At 36.1% G+C, this 21513-nt stretch overlaps 1 protein-coding gene across 1 annotated transcript in view; it reads left to right on the forward strand.

Moving 5' to 3' along the window:
* PH4alphaEFB (prolyl 4-hydroxylase subunit alpha-1) overlaps positions 1-21513 on the forward strand; it is a gene marked incomplete in the record, with an annotated part of 205716 nt that overhangs the window by 137053 nt on the left and 47150 nt on the right. Inside the window, 3 exon segments of the mRNA XM_081729523.1 lie at positions 12375-12539; positions 13639-13808; positions 19486-19749. Coding sequence (XP_081585649.1) covers positions 12375-12539; positions 13639-13808; positions 19486-19749 — 599 coding nt within the window.

Consider the following 21513-nt stretch of genomic DNA (forward strand, 5'->3'; position numbering starts at 1 on the left):
GGCGTCCTAGGGAGTGGGAAGGGTAAAGAAGCTCTCAGAGACCAGGCGTCCTAGAGAGTGGTAAGGATAAAGGAGCTCTCAGAGACCAGGCGTCCTAGGGAGTGGGAAGGGTAAAGAAGCTCTCAGAGACCAGGCGTCCTAGAGTGTGGTAAGGATAAAGAATCTCTCAGAGACCAGGCGTCCTAGGGAGTGGGAAGGGTAAAGAAGCTCTCAGAGACCAGGCGTCCTAGAGAGTGGGAAGGGTAAAGAAGCTCTCAGAGACCAGGCGTCCTAGAGAGTGGGAAGGGTAAAGAAGCTCTCAGAGACCAGGCGTCCTAGAGAGTGGGAAGGGTAAAGAAACTCTCAGAGACCAGGCGTCCTAGAGAGTGGGAAGGATAAAGAAGCTCTCAGAGACCAGGCGTCCTAGAGAGTGGGAAGGGTAAAGAATCTCTCAGAGACAAGGTGCCCTAGAGAGTGGGAAGGGTAAAGAAGCTCTCAGAGACCAGGCGTCCTAGAGTGTGGTAAGGATAAAGAATCTCTCAGAGACCAGGCGTCCTAGGGAGTGGGAAGGGTAAAGAAGCTCTCAGAGACCAGGCGTCCTAGAGAGTGGGAAGGGTAAAGAAGCTCTCAGAGACCAGGCGTCCTAGAGAGTGGGAAGGGTAAAGAAGCTCTCAGAGACCAGGCGTCCTAGAGAGTGGGAAGGGTAAAGAAGCTCTCAGAGACCAGGCGTCCTAGAGAGTGGGAAGGGTAAAGAAACTCTCAGAGACCAGGCGTCCTAGAGAGTGGGAAGGGTAAAGGAGCTCTCAGAGACCAGGCGTCCTAGAGAGTAGGAAGGATAATGCGAGGACCAGGCATCCAAGCGAGGGAGCTCTCAGAGACGAGGCTACTAGAGAAAGAAAAATTAAATTAAATCTTTCAGTTTTACGTCCCACGTTTATTCCTGCTAGGCAAGAGGAGACGATGATGATAAGAAATGAAGAAAGTGGAGGGAAACGAGAGAACGCCGAGAAAACCCACGGACACGGTCTTTATCCACCACAAAGTTCACTTGGCGTGAGCGAGGATCGAACCAGGGACCCCATGCACCAGTGATAAACGTTCTACCACTGAGCCACCGCCGCCCTAGATGTTCTAGAGAGTAGAGGTTATGGTCAATCCGGGAAGATTGATTCCTTCTGCGGTGTCGTGGCTCCTTTTATCCAGAAATGTTGCAGACTTCATTAATCTTCGTTACTTGACAATCGTTGACGATATCTTCTTGATTGTCGCCTGAAGTTTGTTTACAGCCAGCACGCGGTTTTGGGAGCAATTGTAGAACCTTGCAATATACAGAAAAATTCTTAAATCGTAAAGAAATCGATGTAAAAAAAAATCTACTCAAGCAACCAGTTTATTAACGATTTCATTTCAATTTGAGAGCCTTTACATTACAAGTACAAAATCTATTTATATAGTGATTCGATCTTCATGTGACTGACTGACAACATGTGAACAAGGCAGCGGAATAAATGGTTAAAATCATGCAGGAAAACTATTACAGACACAATCAACGAAGTTAGTGGTGTGTATCTTTTTAATGATTGGATTGAAAATGCGTTAATTTCTGTTGTTAAGTAAACGGTTTGAGTAATTTTCCTGGTAAAATTATAGGAGAAATATTAAAAAAAAGAAAAAAAGTTTACTTACCAATATATCCTTCCTTGAGAAAACTAAATATTCTCCAAACGTATCGAAACAACAAGCTAGTTCCGTCTTCAGTGCTAACAAGGATAAAAATGGAAGGAAAGGAATACATACCACCACTTCTATCCCACTTGGTGGTATGTATTCCTTTTCCCATACCATATTTCTGTGATCCATTTTTATGGGAGGAAAGGAATACATACCACCACTTGTATCCCACTTGGTGCTATGTATTCCTTTTCCCATACCATATTTCTGAGATCCATTTTTATCGTTGTTACCTTACCACTGAACACAGAACTAGCTTGTTGTTTCGATACGTTTGGAGAATATTTAGTTTTCTCAAGGGAGGACGTATTGGTAAGTAACCAATTTTTTGTTAATTTGAATCATAATTTCAGTTTTACAGACAAAGAAGTTTACTTTTGGGGTAAGTTCTTTTAGACGATTTTGTTTGTATTTCATGAATAAATCTTTCCTTAACAACACTACGATAAGGCGTGAATAATTTCTCATTAAATAATTCACAAGGCGCAATTTACTGTTGAGAACACTTTTCTTAGGATGAAGTTTTTTTGGAAAAGGTATCGTATAATTTTGTTCATATTTCGTAAATAAATATTTGAGTAATAACTGGAACATGACATGACTTAACTTATAAAATGAGAGCGACACTCTTAATATTTAATATGGTGGCCTTTACTGTTATATTTATCTGTCCGGTGATAGACGATCTCTCAGAAGGGTACAACGTTTAAAACTGCGTGAGGGAACCGAGCTGATCTTATGGTACGAATTTTGTTCAGACGAAACAATATCCCTTCTGCGTTATCCACACAGAAACCCCAGAATACTCTCTTGTCCAGTAGACATCGCGCAAGCTAACTTTGCACTCTGAAGCTGTTACTTTCCAAGTGATTCAGACAAAAACCAAAGGAGATCGTTGAATACTACGCATGTAGGGCTGTGCGATATCGAAATTTCGATATCGACATTCGATACTTTTCTGATATCGATATCGAATAGATATATCGATATCGACAATATCGAATATCGATATCGACATCAAATATCGATATCGACAACATCCAATATTGATATCGACATCAAATATGGATATTCAATATATTGATTGGTCTTGAATATTCATGTTGATATAGACAATCTGGTCTCAAAACGTTTCAATGGCAGATATCTCAGAATACTTGTTATTCACAGAAAACAGACTTGTGTTCCTACTAATCCACCACTCTTTCCTCAGAAAAAGTTAATAAAAGTAGTAATTTAATTTCTTTCCCAGCTATCATATTATATTGGTCATCATTGCGGAAATAGTGAGAGTGAAACAGGGTAACATAGAATATGCGTGTTTTATTTGTGTGTAGGTGTTTATTTCATGTATGTGCATTTGTGAATGTGCATGTGTAGCGGTATGCGTTTCAGAGAGAGAGAGAGAGAAGTTCTTTCTATAACATAACACATGCTTACTTTGTATTTTAAGCTCACAAACAAACAATACTTGATTCAGATATGGACGATAGGGGCCGCGGTGGCTCAGTGGTAGAGCGTTCACCTCTGGTGCATGAGGTCCCGGGTTCAAACCCTGCTCCCGCCAAGTGAACTTTGTGGTGGACAAACAGCGTTGCGTGGGTTTCCTTGGGGTTCTCCCGTTTCCTCTCACTTTCTTCATTCCACCATTTTCATTCATTTCTCATTATCACCGTCTCCTTTAGCCTACATGGCATAACCATGGGACGTAAAACTCAAAAATTTCATTTCATTTCAGAAATGGACGAATGACGTACCCGATCAACAAAAACAAAATCGGGGAATTCCCGTTTCTCTTTTGTGCTAATCATTTGATGGCTTACTGCAACAGGAAATCGATGCATATCTTTCAGTCACTGGCGTCTCTGGCATGTAAAATTTGGGGGGGGGGTATCGAAGAAAGTTTATTTGTTATTCTGTCGTTAGTAAATAAATTAAATTAAAATGAAATATTGAATATTTTGTACCTCAAAATATTGGAAAGAACGCGACCCCCTCGCCCCCCCCCCCCCGCCAGAGACGCCTATGCTTTCAGTGCCATCTAGACAGTGGTGTTATTCAGCCGGTTCGCACCTGTTCGCTAAAACTGGTCGTTAATATATTTCGAGTTTGCTAAATCGTTTGTTATACCCAGACATAACAGTAAATTTTACCCTGTTATACCAAAGAACGAGCAAGTTTCAGTTTGTTTAGCTTTGTTCTTAAAAATTCTTACAGCTACAGGGTTAGATATATGATCTCTCAGAACAAGGTATAAGCGATTTTTTCTTAATTTCAAATGGGCTGGTTAGATATCAAGAATGAAAACTGGGATCACATCAGTGCAGTGGTGAGGGTTATTTACATTTGAAACGCATACATACCATTATCAACAATTGTTGATCCATTGCCAAGTTAAGGTGTTTCCAATACTTCTTGACAAACATCTACTTTGGATAATTCGTTTCCAAGATATTCGCAGTGCTACCTAATTTCGTCACAACACCTTATATTAGGTTGCTGTGTAGGTCTCTACTTGTCGCTTGTGGCATCCAGTGAAAAATTTGCTATTGTCTGTCTTATATGATTTGCTTCCTAAGAGAGAGGAAGAGAGACATCTTTCTATGTATCCATCTCCTATCTCTTTCTCATATATATAACCAGTTGTTAGAAAATTAGAATAGCACCACTGCCTAAATATATGGAAGAAAACCTCCTTCACTGGAGGAAATCTCATGACAGTAACTTTCCGAAATTAGCTCTTTTGGCTCGTAAGTGTTTGTGTAGGTGCCAGCGTTCTATCAGAAAGAGTATTTAGTTGTGGATGCAATATCGTAACTGATGCTCATACTTCACTTAGTGCAGAACATTCGAAATAACTGATTTTCTTTCCATGAATAAAAAAGCTCGTTCCTAAATAGCAGTCTCATGAACTTCAATGCATCATACATTTCTGGTTGAAAACTCAGTGCTAATAGGCATATTTCTAAATAAGACAGTTATTGTTCATTTTTCTCTGTGTGTGTCATGTATCTGTTTGTGTTCTTCTAAGTTAATCCATTGGCTTTACAAATTTAACACCTGGATTTATTCTTTTGTAGTGTTCTATTTTAATATTCAATTTAAAAAACACACGATCAATCGAGATCTCTTTTATGTTATTATTAAATTGATAATCTTTTGTATTAAAGAGCTTTACGCAAAGACGTGACATCTCCCACATGAACTGAAGAGGTTTCTTGTTATTGGTTTTGTGCCAACTCATATCTAAAAGTATTGATGTTTTCATTAAAGTTAGGCTAAAGCTTACGTCTTATACAATTATTCAGTTTTGCTTATGAAATCAATTTAGAAAGGTTCTAAGTCATTTCTAATAATAGTGCACCTAATAATGCATGTTCTAATACTTAAATGCAAAGAAATAGAGAAGTGTTGATACTACCTAAACCGAATGGGCCTTATGCAGAGTCGTTTTGACTCGCGATTAGTTCCATACTAAAGAGTTCGACTAACGTAAGTCTCCTGCAGTAGTCAGATGTTTAGTATGATGCTAATCATATGTCAAAACGACTCTGCTTAAGGAGGAATATGTAGGTCTGTGTAGTGAAATGACAGAATGGAGGGTTTTGTTTGTTTTAGTGGGCTGAGTTATGTGGCTCAACTTACATCTAGTAACCACATACAAATAAACGGAAAATTACTACTTTGCACAGAAAACGAGTAAATTCTTGTTTCCCTGTCTGTTTAGTTTTAAGCAAATATTAGCACTGGCACTTGATTCTTCACTCGCAATGGCAATACAGCACAAACAGTAATGGCAGTGAGCATATCAAGTTGACTCGGTTAAGAAATGCAGCCATGTTAATGATGAGAAATATTTTGGAGGGCATAGCTCCCCGGTTCTGCACTGGTTTTGGCTTTATCTTCGAAAGGAACATCATTTCTGCCCAGTACAATTTTTGCATAAGTTTGGTTTGATTCGGTGAAGAAGTGCAGTCGTTAATGTAAGTTAAATATACAATATTTAGGTGGATTAAATAGACGTAGAAACATCCCTACCCCACCGCCGATTTGGACTATCTTCAAAAGGAACCAAATTTTTAACCCATACTAATCCTGTGTAAATTTGGTTTCATTCTGTTAAGAAATGAAGTAAACAAAGAAATTACATATTAACATGGAATGTTGGGGGTGCATAGTCCCCCAAGCCCTACATTAAATTAACTCATGAAATGGGTCGTTTTTCTGCCTCATACGAGTATCGGGCAGTTTGGTTTCATTCGGTTAAGAAATGCAAATGCAGCTACTATCGAGAGCCAAAAAGCATTAGGGTCTATATATATATAAAGCAAAACCCGCCGCGGTTTTTTTGAGGCAGTGTCAAACACCAATATCGAATTTCGACAATATCAATATCGAATATCGATATCGACAACATTGATATCAATATTAAATATAGTTATCGACGATATCGGAATCGATATCGAATATCGATGATATCGGATATCGATATCGAATATCGACAAGACATCGGATATCGATATCGAATATCGACGACATCGGATATCGATATCGAATATCGACGATATCGATATATCGATTATCGATACAAGCTGATATCGATATCAACGATATCGATATATCGACACATCGCACAGCCCTAAATGTTCAAGATTTGTTGCCAACCGCGATTATTTATCTTGTAAGTAGTAAGTCGTTTATATGCCTGCCGTCGAAAGAACAAGCCTCGTGTATTCAGTTTTCCTTTCGAAGATCGTAGCTAGTGATGCCACGTTTGTCTTAAATAGACGAAATACACGGTTCATTTCGTTCTTCTTAACAGAGAGAGCGAGAGAGAGAGAGAGAGAAGGAAAAGTACTCTGTAACTATAAATATGCTATCGCATAGAATATGAATAAAGCTTTTTTTTATTTTTATTTATTTATTTATTTATTTATTTATTCTTTTTTACAATTATCATGTGACATTACCATTATCGTTTTAATATGCTCAAAATAATTTATCTTTCATACAAGTGCAATAGAACTTGAAGTCAATTACTAAAATAAAAGAATAACTAAATGCATCATGTATCTCAACGTATTGGCATAGGAAAAATAGTAAAGAAGTATTCATACAAATATTGACACAATCCCAGAAATTAACACATAAACGAGTAGATACACGTAAAATTTAAAAGTAGTTTTACAAAACACAAAGATTCAGTTTTATATCCACCACAAACACAACGTTAAGTAATATTGAGTGGGAATCGTTCTTTCGCCCTTTTAATTTTTGACCTTTGATTTTTTAATTTTTATTTTTTCTTAATTTATGGAAGAAGGAATCCTACACATCTCTTAATCAACAGAACACATGGTACATTTTGATAACCCGTGCTGGTCCTAGGTAACAGCGTTCGCTTAATTTAAAAAAAAAAAGTCGTAGTTCATTCACCCCTGAATATAAGATATTTTCGATGCTTCTGGGGTTTGCTTTTTAGCCGAGTTTCGTATAGTGTATCGGCAGATTGAAAATTAGGTGTTTGTTTTTACGTACACGTTTTACACTACATACACATAGGTGGGAAGATACAGCATACGAATTATGAATAATTCTGAACATTTCAGATTCATAGCAAATATTTATTTATGTTGACAACACTAAGGAATTCACTTCCCTGCCTGTCAAATCTCAAATCGCGTGGCAGCCAAATCGCGAAGAACATTACACCACCTAAGTACAAAATTCTAGCGCACTGTGTCTAATAACAATTGTGACAATTCACATATGCTCCCTTCATGGTATACTGCCGTCGCCTGACCATAATTCGTATCGTAAAGCCAACTTATGAGAGTCCTTACGTAGTATTAATCTTTGCGTTATTTTCAGTTACATTTTGTTACTTGGAAATTAATTGATATTATTTTTTAAAAAATTCAATAATTACTAAGCTCTGAGTCCGCTCTATATAAAGAAGAATCACATAAATTTGTATATGGATATATATATGGCTAACATGTATCTTGCAATATCTAATTCATTTAAAGTTATTGTGTACATTAATGTAGAAGTATCGTTTCATCAATATTTCGAAGAAAAACTTTGTTTCTGTGTCGTAATAATTCTGTTTTGGCTTGTGTTCATTTTTTTTTAATTAAAAGTCACCAGCTGTTGGTATATTAACGATACGATGTAACGGCTTTTGTTTTCTACAAATGATAGTTGTTTCTTGGTCATTTATGAATAGTTCACTAAGAATTGTTCTCTTTGTGATGATATCCATCCAAGTTTATGAATACATATGTCAATCATAAGTAAGTTCACTCTAAGGTTATCAGCTGCCCTGTGCAGATAAATATTCTGAGATATTATAAAATACCAAAATGAAAAACAAAACGGAAAAATGAAAGTATTTTTATCGTTTGTTACAGCTAAGTAGTTGTTTGGTTGTTGTTGTTGTTCTTCTTCTTCTTCTTCTTCTTCTTCTTCTTATTATTATTATTATTATTATTATTATTATTATTATTATTATTATTATTATTATTATTATTATTATAGTAAATTATTCATGAAATATTTGAAACAATGATCATGTCTCTTGTTCTGTTTGATTGCAAAATATGGTCGCTTACTCTGAGGGAAGAACGTAAACTGAAAGTATTTGAGAACAAGATTCTGAAACGAATATTCGGACCCAAGAGAAACGGGAATGGGGAATGCTGGAGAACTTCATAACGAGGAACTGCGTAATTTGTGCCGTTTACCGAACATTGTTAGGGTCATCAAATCTTAAGAGGCTCAGGTGGGCCCAGGATGGAAGAAAGTAGGAACGCTTTCAAAGCTTTAACTGGAAATTCAATCGGAAAACGACCATTAGGAAGACCTAGGCGCAGATTGGGGGGACAATATTAAGATGGATCTCGCAGAGATAGGAATACAAAATAGAAACTGGAACCAGTTGGCTAAGGATTGAAGTCAGTGGAGAGTTTTGTGAACGCGGCATTGAACCTCCGGGTTCCATAGGCCATAGAGTTAGTTATTATAGTGATGCATAATGTGTGCGCGCGTCGAAGATATTTTAGCATTTTTGAATATCTCCTATTTAAAGAGAAAATTGAATTTCGAATACATTGGTCTGCTGCGGCAGTGTTTTTAAAAAGAATGGGATGGTGATTTACATTAAGAAACGATAAATAACTTTTCTTATCGAGGGGAAAAAGTGGTCAGCAACAAAAGTATATACTTACGGTAGATATTCTTGTGTCAATAACTTTTAAACTAATGGACCTATTTATGTATGCCTGCTTAACAACGGACAGAGATTGACAAATATTAATTAATTGAACTTACCAGTTACTGTATTCTGTTTTAAATTTCCTAAATTGTTTTCAACAGATTCGCCCTCCATCCTTAGTTGATTAGTGTCCTTCACTGAAAATCATCAGATACCTTAAAATGGAACGTCATCGTTCACTTTTCTAAGCACAGAATTGAAGGAAAATGAAGGCATAAATTTTAATAACCATACTTTTTGTTCGTCTGAAACTGTTGAAACAAATTACGGTTTCCTGTAAAAACATGGAAGCAACAGCTAGAAATTCATTCATGAAATCTTTGAAATTCATGAAGTAGAACTCAGCTTTCTACGAGGATAATTTATAAATAATGGACATTAACTTCTTGTGACTTACACGTTTATTGTTTGGAGAGGCTGCTTGGTAGTGACGGAATCCCGACGTCTGGGTAGCTTCTGTATTCCATCAAGGACACCATCTGAATCTTGTAAAGCTGTCGAATGGTTCGGGTAACGACTGCAGAAAGCTTTTCCAGACATGGAAACCGACATACACGCATACATTTTGTTTCAACTTTGAATAGTCTGGTGGACTCATGTCCGGACTGTAGGTAGCATTTCACAACCTTATTTACGAAGTTTTTTATGCACAGCATTAGCGATGTGCGGGCGAACGTTGTCGTGGAGAATCAGTAGACCCGCCCTGAGTAACTGTTGAATGCCTGTGATGTCAGTAAGCACCCCACATGTCACACTGCGATCTTGTTCAAGGGCATCTGCCACAAGTTGCACACTTCTTTCATCGGTTGATGATTTCGACCTTGCTGGTCTTGCATCATCCTTTATACTCATACGACCACTACGGAAATGAGTAGCTTAACGAGAAACTGTACTGCGGTCCACTGTTGTCTTACTACAAATTTCACGTAAGGCATTGTGAATTTCTGTGGGGTTTTCGTCACGTCAAGTTTCAATTATTTTGTACGACCTCTGATCTTCAATCGATAAGTTACCCGACGCACCTGCCGCATTCATTTCCAGCACTTGTCATGGCCACGCTGTGTTCACTAGAGTGCACAAGCACACGTCCTTTGCCTCCAGACCTTAACTTCAATTGATGATGTGTTTACCTTGATTGCATCATCTATTCCGCAGTGTTGCCATAGTGTGCATTATTTATGAAATTACTCTCGTAATTAACTAACTAACTCTTGGCCTCTTGTCTATAGCATCGGAGGTTCAATACCACGTTCACAAAAGCTCTCCATTGACTTGTTCTTAGCCAACTGGATCCAGTTTCTACTTTGTATTCCTATTTCTACGAAAACCATCTTAATATTATCCTCCCATCTGCGCCTAGGTCTTCCTAATGGACGTTTTCCGATTGGTCTTCCAGTTAAGACTTTGAAAGCGTTTCTACTTTCTTCCATCCTGGCTACATGACCTGCCCATCCGAGCTTCCTAGACTTGACGACCCTAGCAATGTTTGGTAAACCGTATAAATTATGTAGTTCCTCGTTATGAAGCTTCTGCGATTCCCCATTCCCGTTTCTCTTGGGTCCGAATATTCGTCTCAGATTCTTGTTCTCAAATACTTTCAGTTTATGTTCTTCACTCAGAGTAAGCGACCATGTTTCGCAACCATACAGAACAACAGGGATGATTATCGTTTTATATATTTTAAGCTTCAAATTCCTCGACACAATTCGCGACGACAAGAGATTTTGCACTGAATAATAACACGTATTCCCTGCTTTTAGTCGGTCTCTCGTAATACACTGCACATTTGTCGAATCTGTTAAACCCATTTAGGAGAATTATAGCAACATGTTATAAGTGGTAATTAACTAATTATTATTTATGTATGATTATTAGCAGCGCAGAATCACAGTCTACATGTATAAGAAAGTTATACTAAATTTGCCATTTCGCTTTAAAGCTGTGGATATAAAACCATGGCAATGCTATGGTTAAACAGCATATGCATTTAAATATATATAATACAAGGAATTCTTTTTATGTGCTAACTTTAAGAAACCGAAAAGTTCATTGCAGCAGAAACAAAACTCCGCAGTTGGATACTGCTCTACCTAAGCGAATCCAATAATACTAATTACTGTTCACTTCTGTAAAGGACTATCTTTATGGTATCGTAAATATTCGAGACATATCCAACTTCTTCTTCTTCTTATCATTATTATTATTATTATTATTATTATTATTATTAGTAGTAGTAGTAGTAGTAGTAGTAATAATAATAATAATAATAATAATAATAATAATAATAATAATAATAATAATAATAATAATAATAATAATAATAATAATAATGACAACGCTTAGTTTCAGCACAGGTAAGTCAGAGAAGTCCTTTGGCAAATGAGTGTTAGATGTTTGGAAGGGAAGTATTGGGTTTGTGTTTATGTGTCTTGAAAACTAATTCGCGACAGTAAGCAAATTCATGTGGCACCAGAAAAAATTTCTACGTTTTAAAGTTAGAAGTGGTGACTGAGTCTCTTTACAATGACATCATGCTGATTTCAGACACAAAACTGCTTAACACCTTGCGTTCCAGGTGTCATTTTTCTAAATGCGTGTCGTAATACCGGTTTCATTTACTGGTAAATGACTGTCTAGACCTCTATATAGGGTATAGTTATTGTGCATGCGTGAAGAGAACATTCACATTATTGATAAAAACAATTATTTGCATTCTGGAACATTGGGACTGATAAACGGAAATTCTGATGTTCTGAAGAGATTTTATGCTGTTTCAGGTTGACAACACTGACAAAAGATCAAAGACAAAGATTTTCCTTTTCCGATCTCGAAATATATAGATCGCGAAGTTGCTAATTGTTTATCGTCAAAACAAACAAACACCTGTGTATTGTAATTGAATGCCCCCATAGGCCTGCCGTCTACTGACACAACACTTTTTTTTTTGTCTTTTGTGTCAGTAAAGTGCTGTTACCTTAGAAGAAATAATAGAACTAACTCTTGCCTTGCATCCACTAACAAATTTCATAATCTCCAGGATTAATACGCCCTTAGTAAAGAATACGTTTTCATGGTATCCACATGAATGTCATTGGTACGCAAGTGATTAATAATAAATATTGTTTGCTACACATCACATGGTTAATCAATACTGATTTATACTGATTCACGTTTTCCGCCGCAGGAAAGAGTATCGGTACGTTTGTCACTTATCCACAGGATAAAGGTTAAACTAAAGATACAACTTAATTTCATTTCATTTCAGTTTTTGTTTTTTCAACTGAAAAGGTAAGAAGGGTTAACCTTAGTTTTTCTTGTATTGAGATGATGTAAAATATTTATGTTAAAATCTACTATGTTTATGTTAAAGTCTTTTTGTTCCTTGCAGCTGGTGATTGCTTTGAACTTGGCCGCCAATCGTATAACAATGGCGATTATTATCACACGGTTTTGTGGATGAATGAAGCTTTAAACCGATTTGAAGAAGAGTATAACAAGACTGCAGAGAAATCTGATATCTTAGAGTATCTAGCATTTTCTACTTACATGCAAGGTAAACATAATTTTATACTTTTAATTTAATATTACTTTTCATTGAAGACATCGCCTTCTGTGAGGTTCGGTACTGGAAAGGAGCGTTTTAACTTGTACGAAAGGAAATTAAATTCAGAAGTGTGCGTATCGAAAGCGAGGAGGTTGATGTCTTGATTAACGACTTTTTGATCAAATTTTCTTGGCGTAAGATTCATTCTTTTCAGTATTGTTCATTCATTGTAATGCTCTTTTCTTCACAGTTTTATAGCTATATCTGCAAATACAGTAACTTCTCAAAATCCTGCCTTCCCCACTTGTCTAGTGGGTAGCGGATGTGCCTTTTGTGCATGTGGTATCGGATTCCGTTTCCGGTGGGAGAACACAAAAAAGAATTACCATGATTAATCATTCATTTCCTTAGCCTAAAAGGCATAACCCTCGAATGTTAAACTAAATACATTGGAACCTCGATAACTGGAAGTTGAAGGGAATAGATAGAAATTCGAGTTATCAAGGTGACCACAAGAAAAATTCGAGATACCGAGGTTCCACGTTCCTCATTAAAAGCGACTATATGTATCTCTATAAATCGAAGTTTTATTCGTTTAATGTCTACAATTCTAAGGTCCCCGATATTGAAACATTTTTGTCACGGAATTGTTTTAACAATTTTTGGGACACCTTCATCGACATTCACGAATTCGGCACTCCTTCTTCTCTTGGTCTTGTTGGACAAATTATCATCATCTTCACATTTCGCTCTATTTTTTAAAAATTGTTGACAACCTGTTGGCCAGGATTCCGAATTTTGTAACTACGTCAACTTTCATTACTTCCCAAATAACTTACGTTTCTTTCTTGTAGCTTTCTTTGTTATAGAATTGATGCATTATGCAAGTTATAATAGAATGTTTACTTCGGCTTTCTATGTAACAAATGCTGTTTATAATAGTGTCTTTTTCTGTGCGTTCTCTGTACACTGGTTTACAAATATATATATGCATACACACTATTTTTATGGTATATTTTCATTTTTTATTTATACGGCCTTTATGTACTTGTAAAACAAATAATCATTTTCTCAATTTTTTTGTATTAAGAAAGATTGTATGTTCCAGGCAATATTCGTACGGCACTACGATTAACTGATCAGCTGCTGGAAATAATTCCTAACCATCAGCGAGCCCTTGGAAATAAAGTCTATTACGAGACTACACTTCAGAATCAAGGAGTAGTGAAAAGGAAAGGGGAAGATGAAACGGGGGATTTTACAGATATTACAGAAGAGGTAAGAGGAAACTTCGTTACAAATTCTGTAATACAGGAATGGAGCATTTGGGGTTACCTAGTTCAAGTAGGAACGACTGTGCAACAGTACAGGTGAAGAAGTTAAATAAATTTGCGCTGCCTTCTGTGTGCCCTTGGATTTCATTAACCATGGATCTCTTCTCCTTGTAATGAGCATATATTTTGTATGGGAGGTTTACTTGAAATAAATCTATCGTATCACTGTAGTGTGCATCCATATAGGAGTTTGAAGATCAATAGTAGGGTTCATATACGTCTTTTTTAAACGTCTGACGTTTATGCCCTTTAGACTAAAGATAACGGATGACTAACAAAAGTGAACGACTGTGAAATTAAAATTTCTTTGGTCTCCCACCAGTAACCTAACCCGAGACGTATACATTGCAGGCGTACGCGCTAGCCATTAGATCAGCTCGCGAGGAGTCATGAAACGTGACATAGATTTACCAATGACACCACCCAATAGAACACGAGATTGTCCCGCTCGTCAATCCCTCAAATGAAATTTTGTCAGTGTCGTCTCTCGTGCTATACGGAGAACGTCTACTAAGGGTACAGTGTTGTCGGATTGCCGCTTAATTTCGTAATCATTGTTGCTGTAGTTATTTTTATATTTTTGCTATTATTATTGGTACTGTGTAATTCAAATAATTGTTAGTTCGTGTTATAGTTCTTTAAGTGCTGTTTTTTTTTTTTTTTTTTTTTTTCGTTCGTTTGCCATGTCCTCTAAATTTGACAACGTTGTTTCACTTTTTCTCACCTCCACAAATCGTATCGAATTCTTCGGATGCATAGCAAATGAGGCAAAGCAGTTCTATGATTCACGAGTCGTCGCTGCTACTATAGTATTTTACGAGATTGACCCTTATTACCATGTTTGGTTCCGACCTTCTGATTAAATTCTTCGGTACGCAGAATTGTCTTGTAATTTGTGGATTTCTGTCTAAAGATATCAGTCTTAATTTAAAATACGAAATTGCCAAGAAATCGATAAGTATCGTAATAAAAACGTCATAGTAGTTGGTAATACTATTACGGTATGAGAATAGTTTTGCTAGCGGAGACAGTAATAATTTACCTCGTGTGAATTCGAAATTAGTTTAGTGTTTCACGTACCTTTAAAATGCCAACGAGTGTGTGTTCCTACAGAGATTCTGAGAAGTAAATACCCCCTTATTACAAGTACTGTTAGAACTAGGCGTATTACTGTTGGATGACGAACAATATTAGATACGATCTATTACTTATAACAGTGCATATTTTTTTGCATATACAGTACTTAAATAAAAGGGGATACCATAGTCGAGTGGTTAGAGCGTTGGACGGTGCTTCCCGATTTTCGTCGTCGTGAAGCAAACTGGGGAGTCACACGAATTAAACATGTGACGGCCGCTAGTTCTAGAAAGCTCCTGATATGTTTTAGAGACAGGACGACCCAGCGCGCTCACCACGTGTTAGTCACTAGGGCTGGACGTAGTTAAACCGGTCGCTAACAAATCGTCTTGGGGCGCTCAGGCCCACAAAGGACTGTTATGCCAAGTGATTTCGTTTTTCGTAACTAAGAGAATGAATAATTTCTTCCAGCAAAATAAAAAAAATGTGAATTATCATTAGGAACGAATGACACTTTACGAATGTGACTTTTCAGCGCCACAAAAGGTATTTTTTTTCTTTCGATTATCTTGAAAACTACGCATGAGAATTTACCGTGAAGCATGTTTTTGTTCAGCTTAATGTAATTTATCTTTTATTGAGTAGAAATTAAAATTTAAAGAGGTAGTGATGATTTTAGGCTGTATCTCATTAACTTTACCAAGTACTGTCATCTTGCTAGAGTCATAATGAAGTAGTTAATGAAAATGTACAGTGGCATCAATATTTAGGTGTACATTTTAATTGCTTTTTCTCCATTTTCTTGAAAACTACGCACGAGGTTTTACGTTTAAGTCATTGTATTGTGTTCTGCTTAGTGGGATCTACCGTACATGTCCCATCTTTGTACACTAATAATAATAATAATAATAATGTAGAATGTCAGAATACGCCCACTTATTGCGTGAAGATATCTGTTTTGTACTGGTGAAAGTTAAGAGTGTGGACCATCTGCGTCATCTTCGTTTCTTCTAAACTCTATTAAGAAATAAACAGAGGAATAATTTATTGATTTTAGTGACTTCTTAAAGTCAGGTTAAATTACCCTTCCTTAGTTGAAATACTTTTCTATTATATGTAAATTTACCGTAAGTTATATTAAATTTTATTGATAAACGTTATTATTATCATTAAGTATTCTACCTTTTGGGAGGTTCTGGGACTAATGAAGTTTATATATAATGTTTGAGCCTGAAAATGTTTCTTTCATGTTTCTTCATCTTCAGCTTCCTCTTTTAACTCCCAATATTTTTTTCTATTTTTCAAATCATCGATCAGTTGCGTTCTTCTTCTTCTTCCTATTCCTTGCTATCCTTCCATCTTTCCTTCTGTGGCGGCATGAAGACAGTTTTTTTTTTTTTTTTTTTTAGCATTATGTGTCCAATCCAATTGGCCTTTCTACGAAAAATGCTGGCTAAAAGCGTCCTTTTCTCTCCTATCCGTTTTGATACATCTTCGTTTATTATTCTCTCTCTGTCCATTTTATCTTCTCCATCTTTCTCCATCACTATAAACATCATAAACTTTCAGTACATAATTTCGACAAAAGGAAATGGCATTTAAGATTTGAAGATATTTGAAAAAGAAATATGTAAAATGAAACAATTAAAATGTAAGTTCTTTTAAAGAAGAGAGAAATAATTTGCTATACGATCCAGTGCGCTCAAAGTTCATTAACTTAGCGCCTTTTAAAATCTTGTACGTGTTCCATCGTGTAAAATTCAGTATTTATTACACCGTAGAGAAAATGTAAGTATGGGAAATATATCAATCTATATTTAGTACATGTCCACCTCTAGAGTTCTTATAGTTATTCTGTGTGAATGTACTGATTTTGAAGAGAGTGGCATAATTTTGCCCAGAACTTCTTTAAATCTCTAATGAAAAACAGAGGAAAAGAGAATTTAAAAAGTTCCGGACACAGTTAAGGAGAAATTGACACAATGAAGAAGATAGAGTAAGAAGCGTAGCAAGAAAGAGGAAAGGAAAAGAATACAAGAACAAAAAATGGTTTGGCATGGAGAGCGTAGGCAAAGAAACAGAGAAGATAAAGAGGGTACTTCGGAAAGCAAGAATTAAGACGTACAGGAAAGAAGAAAGCAGAATAATTGAAGTAGTCAGAAAAAAGCAAGAGAAAAGCAATAGTGGAAAAAGATGAAAGGGAGTAATATATAGAGTGGGATGGGCCGAGTATAGCAAAATTTACATACGAGAAGCAAAAAAAGAAAGATGAACAAAAGATAAAACAGCACAAAGATGACGCAAGATGGAAAAGGAACAACAACGCAATATACAGAGTGGCCCAAAAGTAGGTATACAATCCCGTATTGATCGGTCATGACATTTTATATCATTTAGTTATTGTTATCCATCCAGGTATTGACTTACTTTCTTCCTTATCTGTTCTTAATTTGTTTTCACTTTTACCTTAAACTCGAAACAAACCAAAGCAAATAAATTCATTATCTTAATCAGTTAAATGTTATACTTCATAGATGCAGCATGCAGGTCTGTATATCTACTTTTGGGCCACTGTATAAGCATCAGAGAGAAACATACGTTTGAAAGGATACGTTTGAAAGGAGCAGAGGCCATAGAAGCAGAGAACAGGATATTTGTTAGAAAATGAAAGAACCCAGGAAAATTATAAATGTAGGAGGCAAGGTGTTGAATTGGAATGCAGGATTCGCGATAAACAAAGAGTAGAAGAAGATTCTACTTAAAGAAGAAGAAAGGAAAAGGAAGAAGAAAGAATTGAACAAATTATTAAGGGAACATAACAAGAATAATTAGAGAACAAGAATGTATCCAGCAAAAACATATATTTTTAATTGAACAAGTGCGCAGCTGTACAAGTGATAGTGAATAACACAAGTGTTACTTTTTAATGATGGGGCGTGGCGGAGCCTAATTAAAAGTTGATCTCCGGGAAGTATATAAAAGAGGTGACCCAACTCCTAAACAACCAGAAGGAGTAGAAATCTGATGAAGACATAGTTATGTGTTTTATATATATTATCAGATAGCCTTATTCAGCGTGTTCTGTTTATTTAAGAGTGTGATGCAATTAGAATTATGACTGTAATAACTGCTCAGTTTCAGAGCATAAGAAACTATATCAACGACTGCTATCTTCACCCTACTTATATAGTCAGTTTTCAGCATATATCCACATTATTTCATGAACTTAAATGTACGCCATACACTTTCGTATACCCTTCATCACATAACTTTCTTAAAGAAACATGGATTGAAATATGATTTCTTCAAGCCTTCAAACTCGAGACATATGATATTCCGAGAGGCATCTTTTTTTTTTTTGTCACGGAGATCAGTGAAAACTTTTGGCAGCATCTTGTCTTAATATGAGTGAATTGATCATACTATAACGACCTAAAAGCAGAAGAAAATCGTATTCTACTACGAGTGGAATACGATCGTAGGAGAAGGCCTAGAAGGGAAATACAGACTAGGAAAGCGCAACAAAAGAGGAGAAAGACAAATTGAATTTTGCACAAAGAACAAGCTAGTAGTAGCAGATACTTTAAACATTATTAAGTATTCTGTCTTTCGGCACGTACAAGGACAAATGATTGTTTTTTCTCCTTGTTTCTCAACTTTAGATTTGGGCCTGGAAATGTTTCTTCCACTTTTCTCGATCTTTAGCTCCCTCTGTTAACTCCCAATATTTTATATTATTTTTCAAATCATCGATCAGCTGTGTTCTTCTTCCTATTCCTCGCTTCCCTTCCATCTTTCCTTCTATAGCAGTGTGAAGAAGACAATTTCTTCATAAGATGTGTCCAATCCAATTGACTTTTCTACGAAGGATAGCGGCTAGAAGTGTCCTCTTCTTTCCTGTCCATTTTAAAACAACTTCGTTTGTTGTTCTCTCTGTCCATTTTATCTTCTCCGTCTTCCTCCAACACTACATTTCGAAGCTCTCTAAATATTTCTTCTCTAACTTCCGTAATGTCCAAGCCATTGAACCATCCAGTCCAATGCTCCATATATAGCACTTGACCAATTTTGTTCCTAAGTTCAGTATTGAGCCTGCTAGTTAAGAGTGATCTTTTCTTGTGGGGTGTTTCTTTGGCTATGGCAATTCGCGATCTGATCTCTTTGGTGCAGTAAGAGGTACGTCTCTCGTCTTTCGTCAAAATACTTTCCAGATATTTAAAATGATCGACCTCTTCGAGTTCTCTTTGTTCTACTCTGACCCGTAAGGGCGCGTTTCCACGTATATTCTCATGACTTTCGACGTTAAACATAAGCGCAGAATTTATACGTGGAAAATACCAGGACATTAACTGAAGACTAAGTACATGTAAATTAGCATGTAACACTCAGCATGACTTATTATTGTTGTAGAGTAATTAACTCATAGTTATAAAGTTTCGAAATTGCTTAAGTGTTTTTTATATAGTTATCTATGTATTGTACAGTTACATTATTTGTGTTGCATTTTTACCGTTCTAACTGACTTGTCTTGTTGGTTTTGCCAGCCGGTGACTGTGGTGGAGAAGAAACGCCCTATAGACGATCTGCCAGAGAGGGAGTTATATGAAATGCTCTGCCGAAATGAAGTAACAATTCCTCTAGAGATCAGTTCCAAGCTTCTCTGTCGCTACGTGGACTTGGGAAACCCTTTCCTGAAATTAGCTCGTGTCAAAGAGGAGGAAGCCTATTTAAAACCTCGCATTGTTATCTATCACGATGTTATATATGATTCGGAAATAGCAACGATTAAAAAATTAGCACAGCCAAGAGTAAGTAACTTCTTAATAGTACAGACGTAGAGAAATTATTAGAAAATGGACAATTGATTCATATTTTAAAAGAAGGAAACCTATTTCTTTAAATCTAAGTACATTTATGACCAATTCTTGATAATATGTTATATATCGGTACTTGGTACAGTTCACGGCATAGAAAATGTTAAACAAAAAAGTTTAAATCCAAATTGCCAACAAAGTCGTGCGCCGTGTGCTTATGCATTCAGAAACACATGACTCAACCGACTATCTTATCTTGGTATTCAGACCAACTCGCCCTCCTTGCCTAAAGCAGTTTGTGTGTACTCTTTACATTTAGATGGAAAAACACTCATTTCTGTCAGTAGTTTGTAGAGCTCTGCGCCCGCATTACAGACTTTGGAAAGCAAAAAACCTTCTGTCGAGATTAACAATTTTCATAGATTTCATGTTAAGCATCTCCCTAGCTTGATGTGATATGTAGTCTTTGAAAAAGAGAAAGAGTCCAAATAAATGTGTTTATAAGCTATTGGAACATTTTGTGACATTTGTTTTATTCAGGCTTTACAAAGGCATTTCAGAACAAACGAATGAAAGAAAGGGATTTAGATCTAGAAAGTTTATAAACGTGGTTCCTGTTTTTTTCCGTCTGAATAGAAAAAGTATGTTACGTCACACAGACTGCTTTAGACAAGGAGAGGAGGGCGAGTTGGATTGAATACCAGGAGCAATAGTCAATCGAGACGCGTGTTTCTGAATGCATAAGCATACGGCACAAGAGTTGGTTAGTAATTTGGACTTAAACTTTCTCTAACATTTTCTAAGCCGCGAATTTTACCTGTTGTTTATCTACAATTGAGTCTTCAAATCATCAATTGAGTTTGGCATACTGTTTTGCATAAATCTGAAACTTTAACATCCTTTCCCTAATGCCAAGGATGTAGATTTTTATCGTAAGCCTTTTAGTTTTGATTTTGTGAGCTTGAAAGTCGAGGAGATTAAAATGAATCAGGGAAATGCTTCAAAATATATAGTGTGTCTGGGGATTGCTGTATTTCACAGAAGAGTCAGGTAAAATGCAGATATCACGAAAGTATTACTCAAGTGATATTAACAGGAATTAGAGTTGCTCACAGAAGGTAAGGACGACACTTCAAAGAATCAATGTAAATTCAGTAAAAAGATAGAAGATAATTATCGGAATGACGAGATAATACGTTAGTGTATAATTATTGTTTAAAAAGATAATTATCAGAATGACGAGATATTACGTTAGTGTACAGTATAGTTATTGTTTAAAAAGATACTTATCAGAATGACGAGATATTACGTTAGTGTGTAATTCTTGTTTAAAAAGATAATTATCAACATGACAAGATGTTACATTAATGTATAATTACTGTTTAAAAAGATAATTATCAGCATGATGAGACATTACGGTAGGGTATAATTACTGTTTAAAATGATAATTATTAGATTGACGAAATATTACGTTAGTGTATAATTATTGTTTGGTACAGATGTTTTATTGTATTCCTAATACATGAAGCTCGACTCATAATAAGTATTTCCAGTGAGAAAGTTAGTTTGTTCTGTATTGAGAAAATGAAAAGGAGAGCGTTGAACTTCTATGGGAAAGGGGAAAACCAATTAATTTTTCTCTAAACCTAAAGGAAGTCAATATCAGAATTTCAGTGTGAACTATGTTTTAATGTCAGCATGTAACGGATCAGTTCGATAAGAGTTCATTTCTAGACTATTGAGCACAAAAATGAATAT

The sequence above is a fragment of the Thermobia domestica genome, chromosome 10 (genome assembly GCF_964235325.1).
Source record: "Thermobia domestica chromosome 10, izTheDome1.hap1.1, whole genome shotgun sequence".
Classification (NCBI taxonomy): Eukaryota; Metazoa; Arthropoda; class Insecta; order Zygentoma; family Lepismatidae; genus Thermobia; species Thermobia domestica.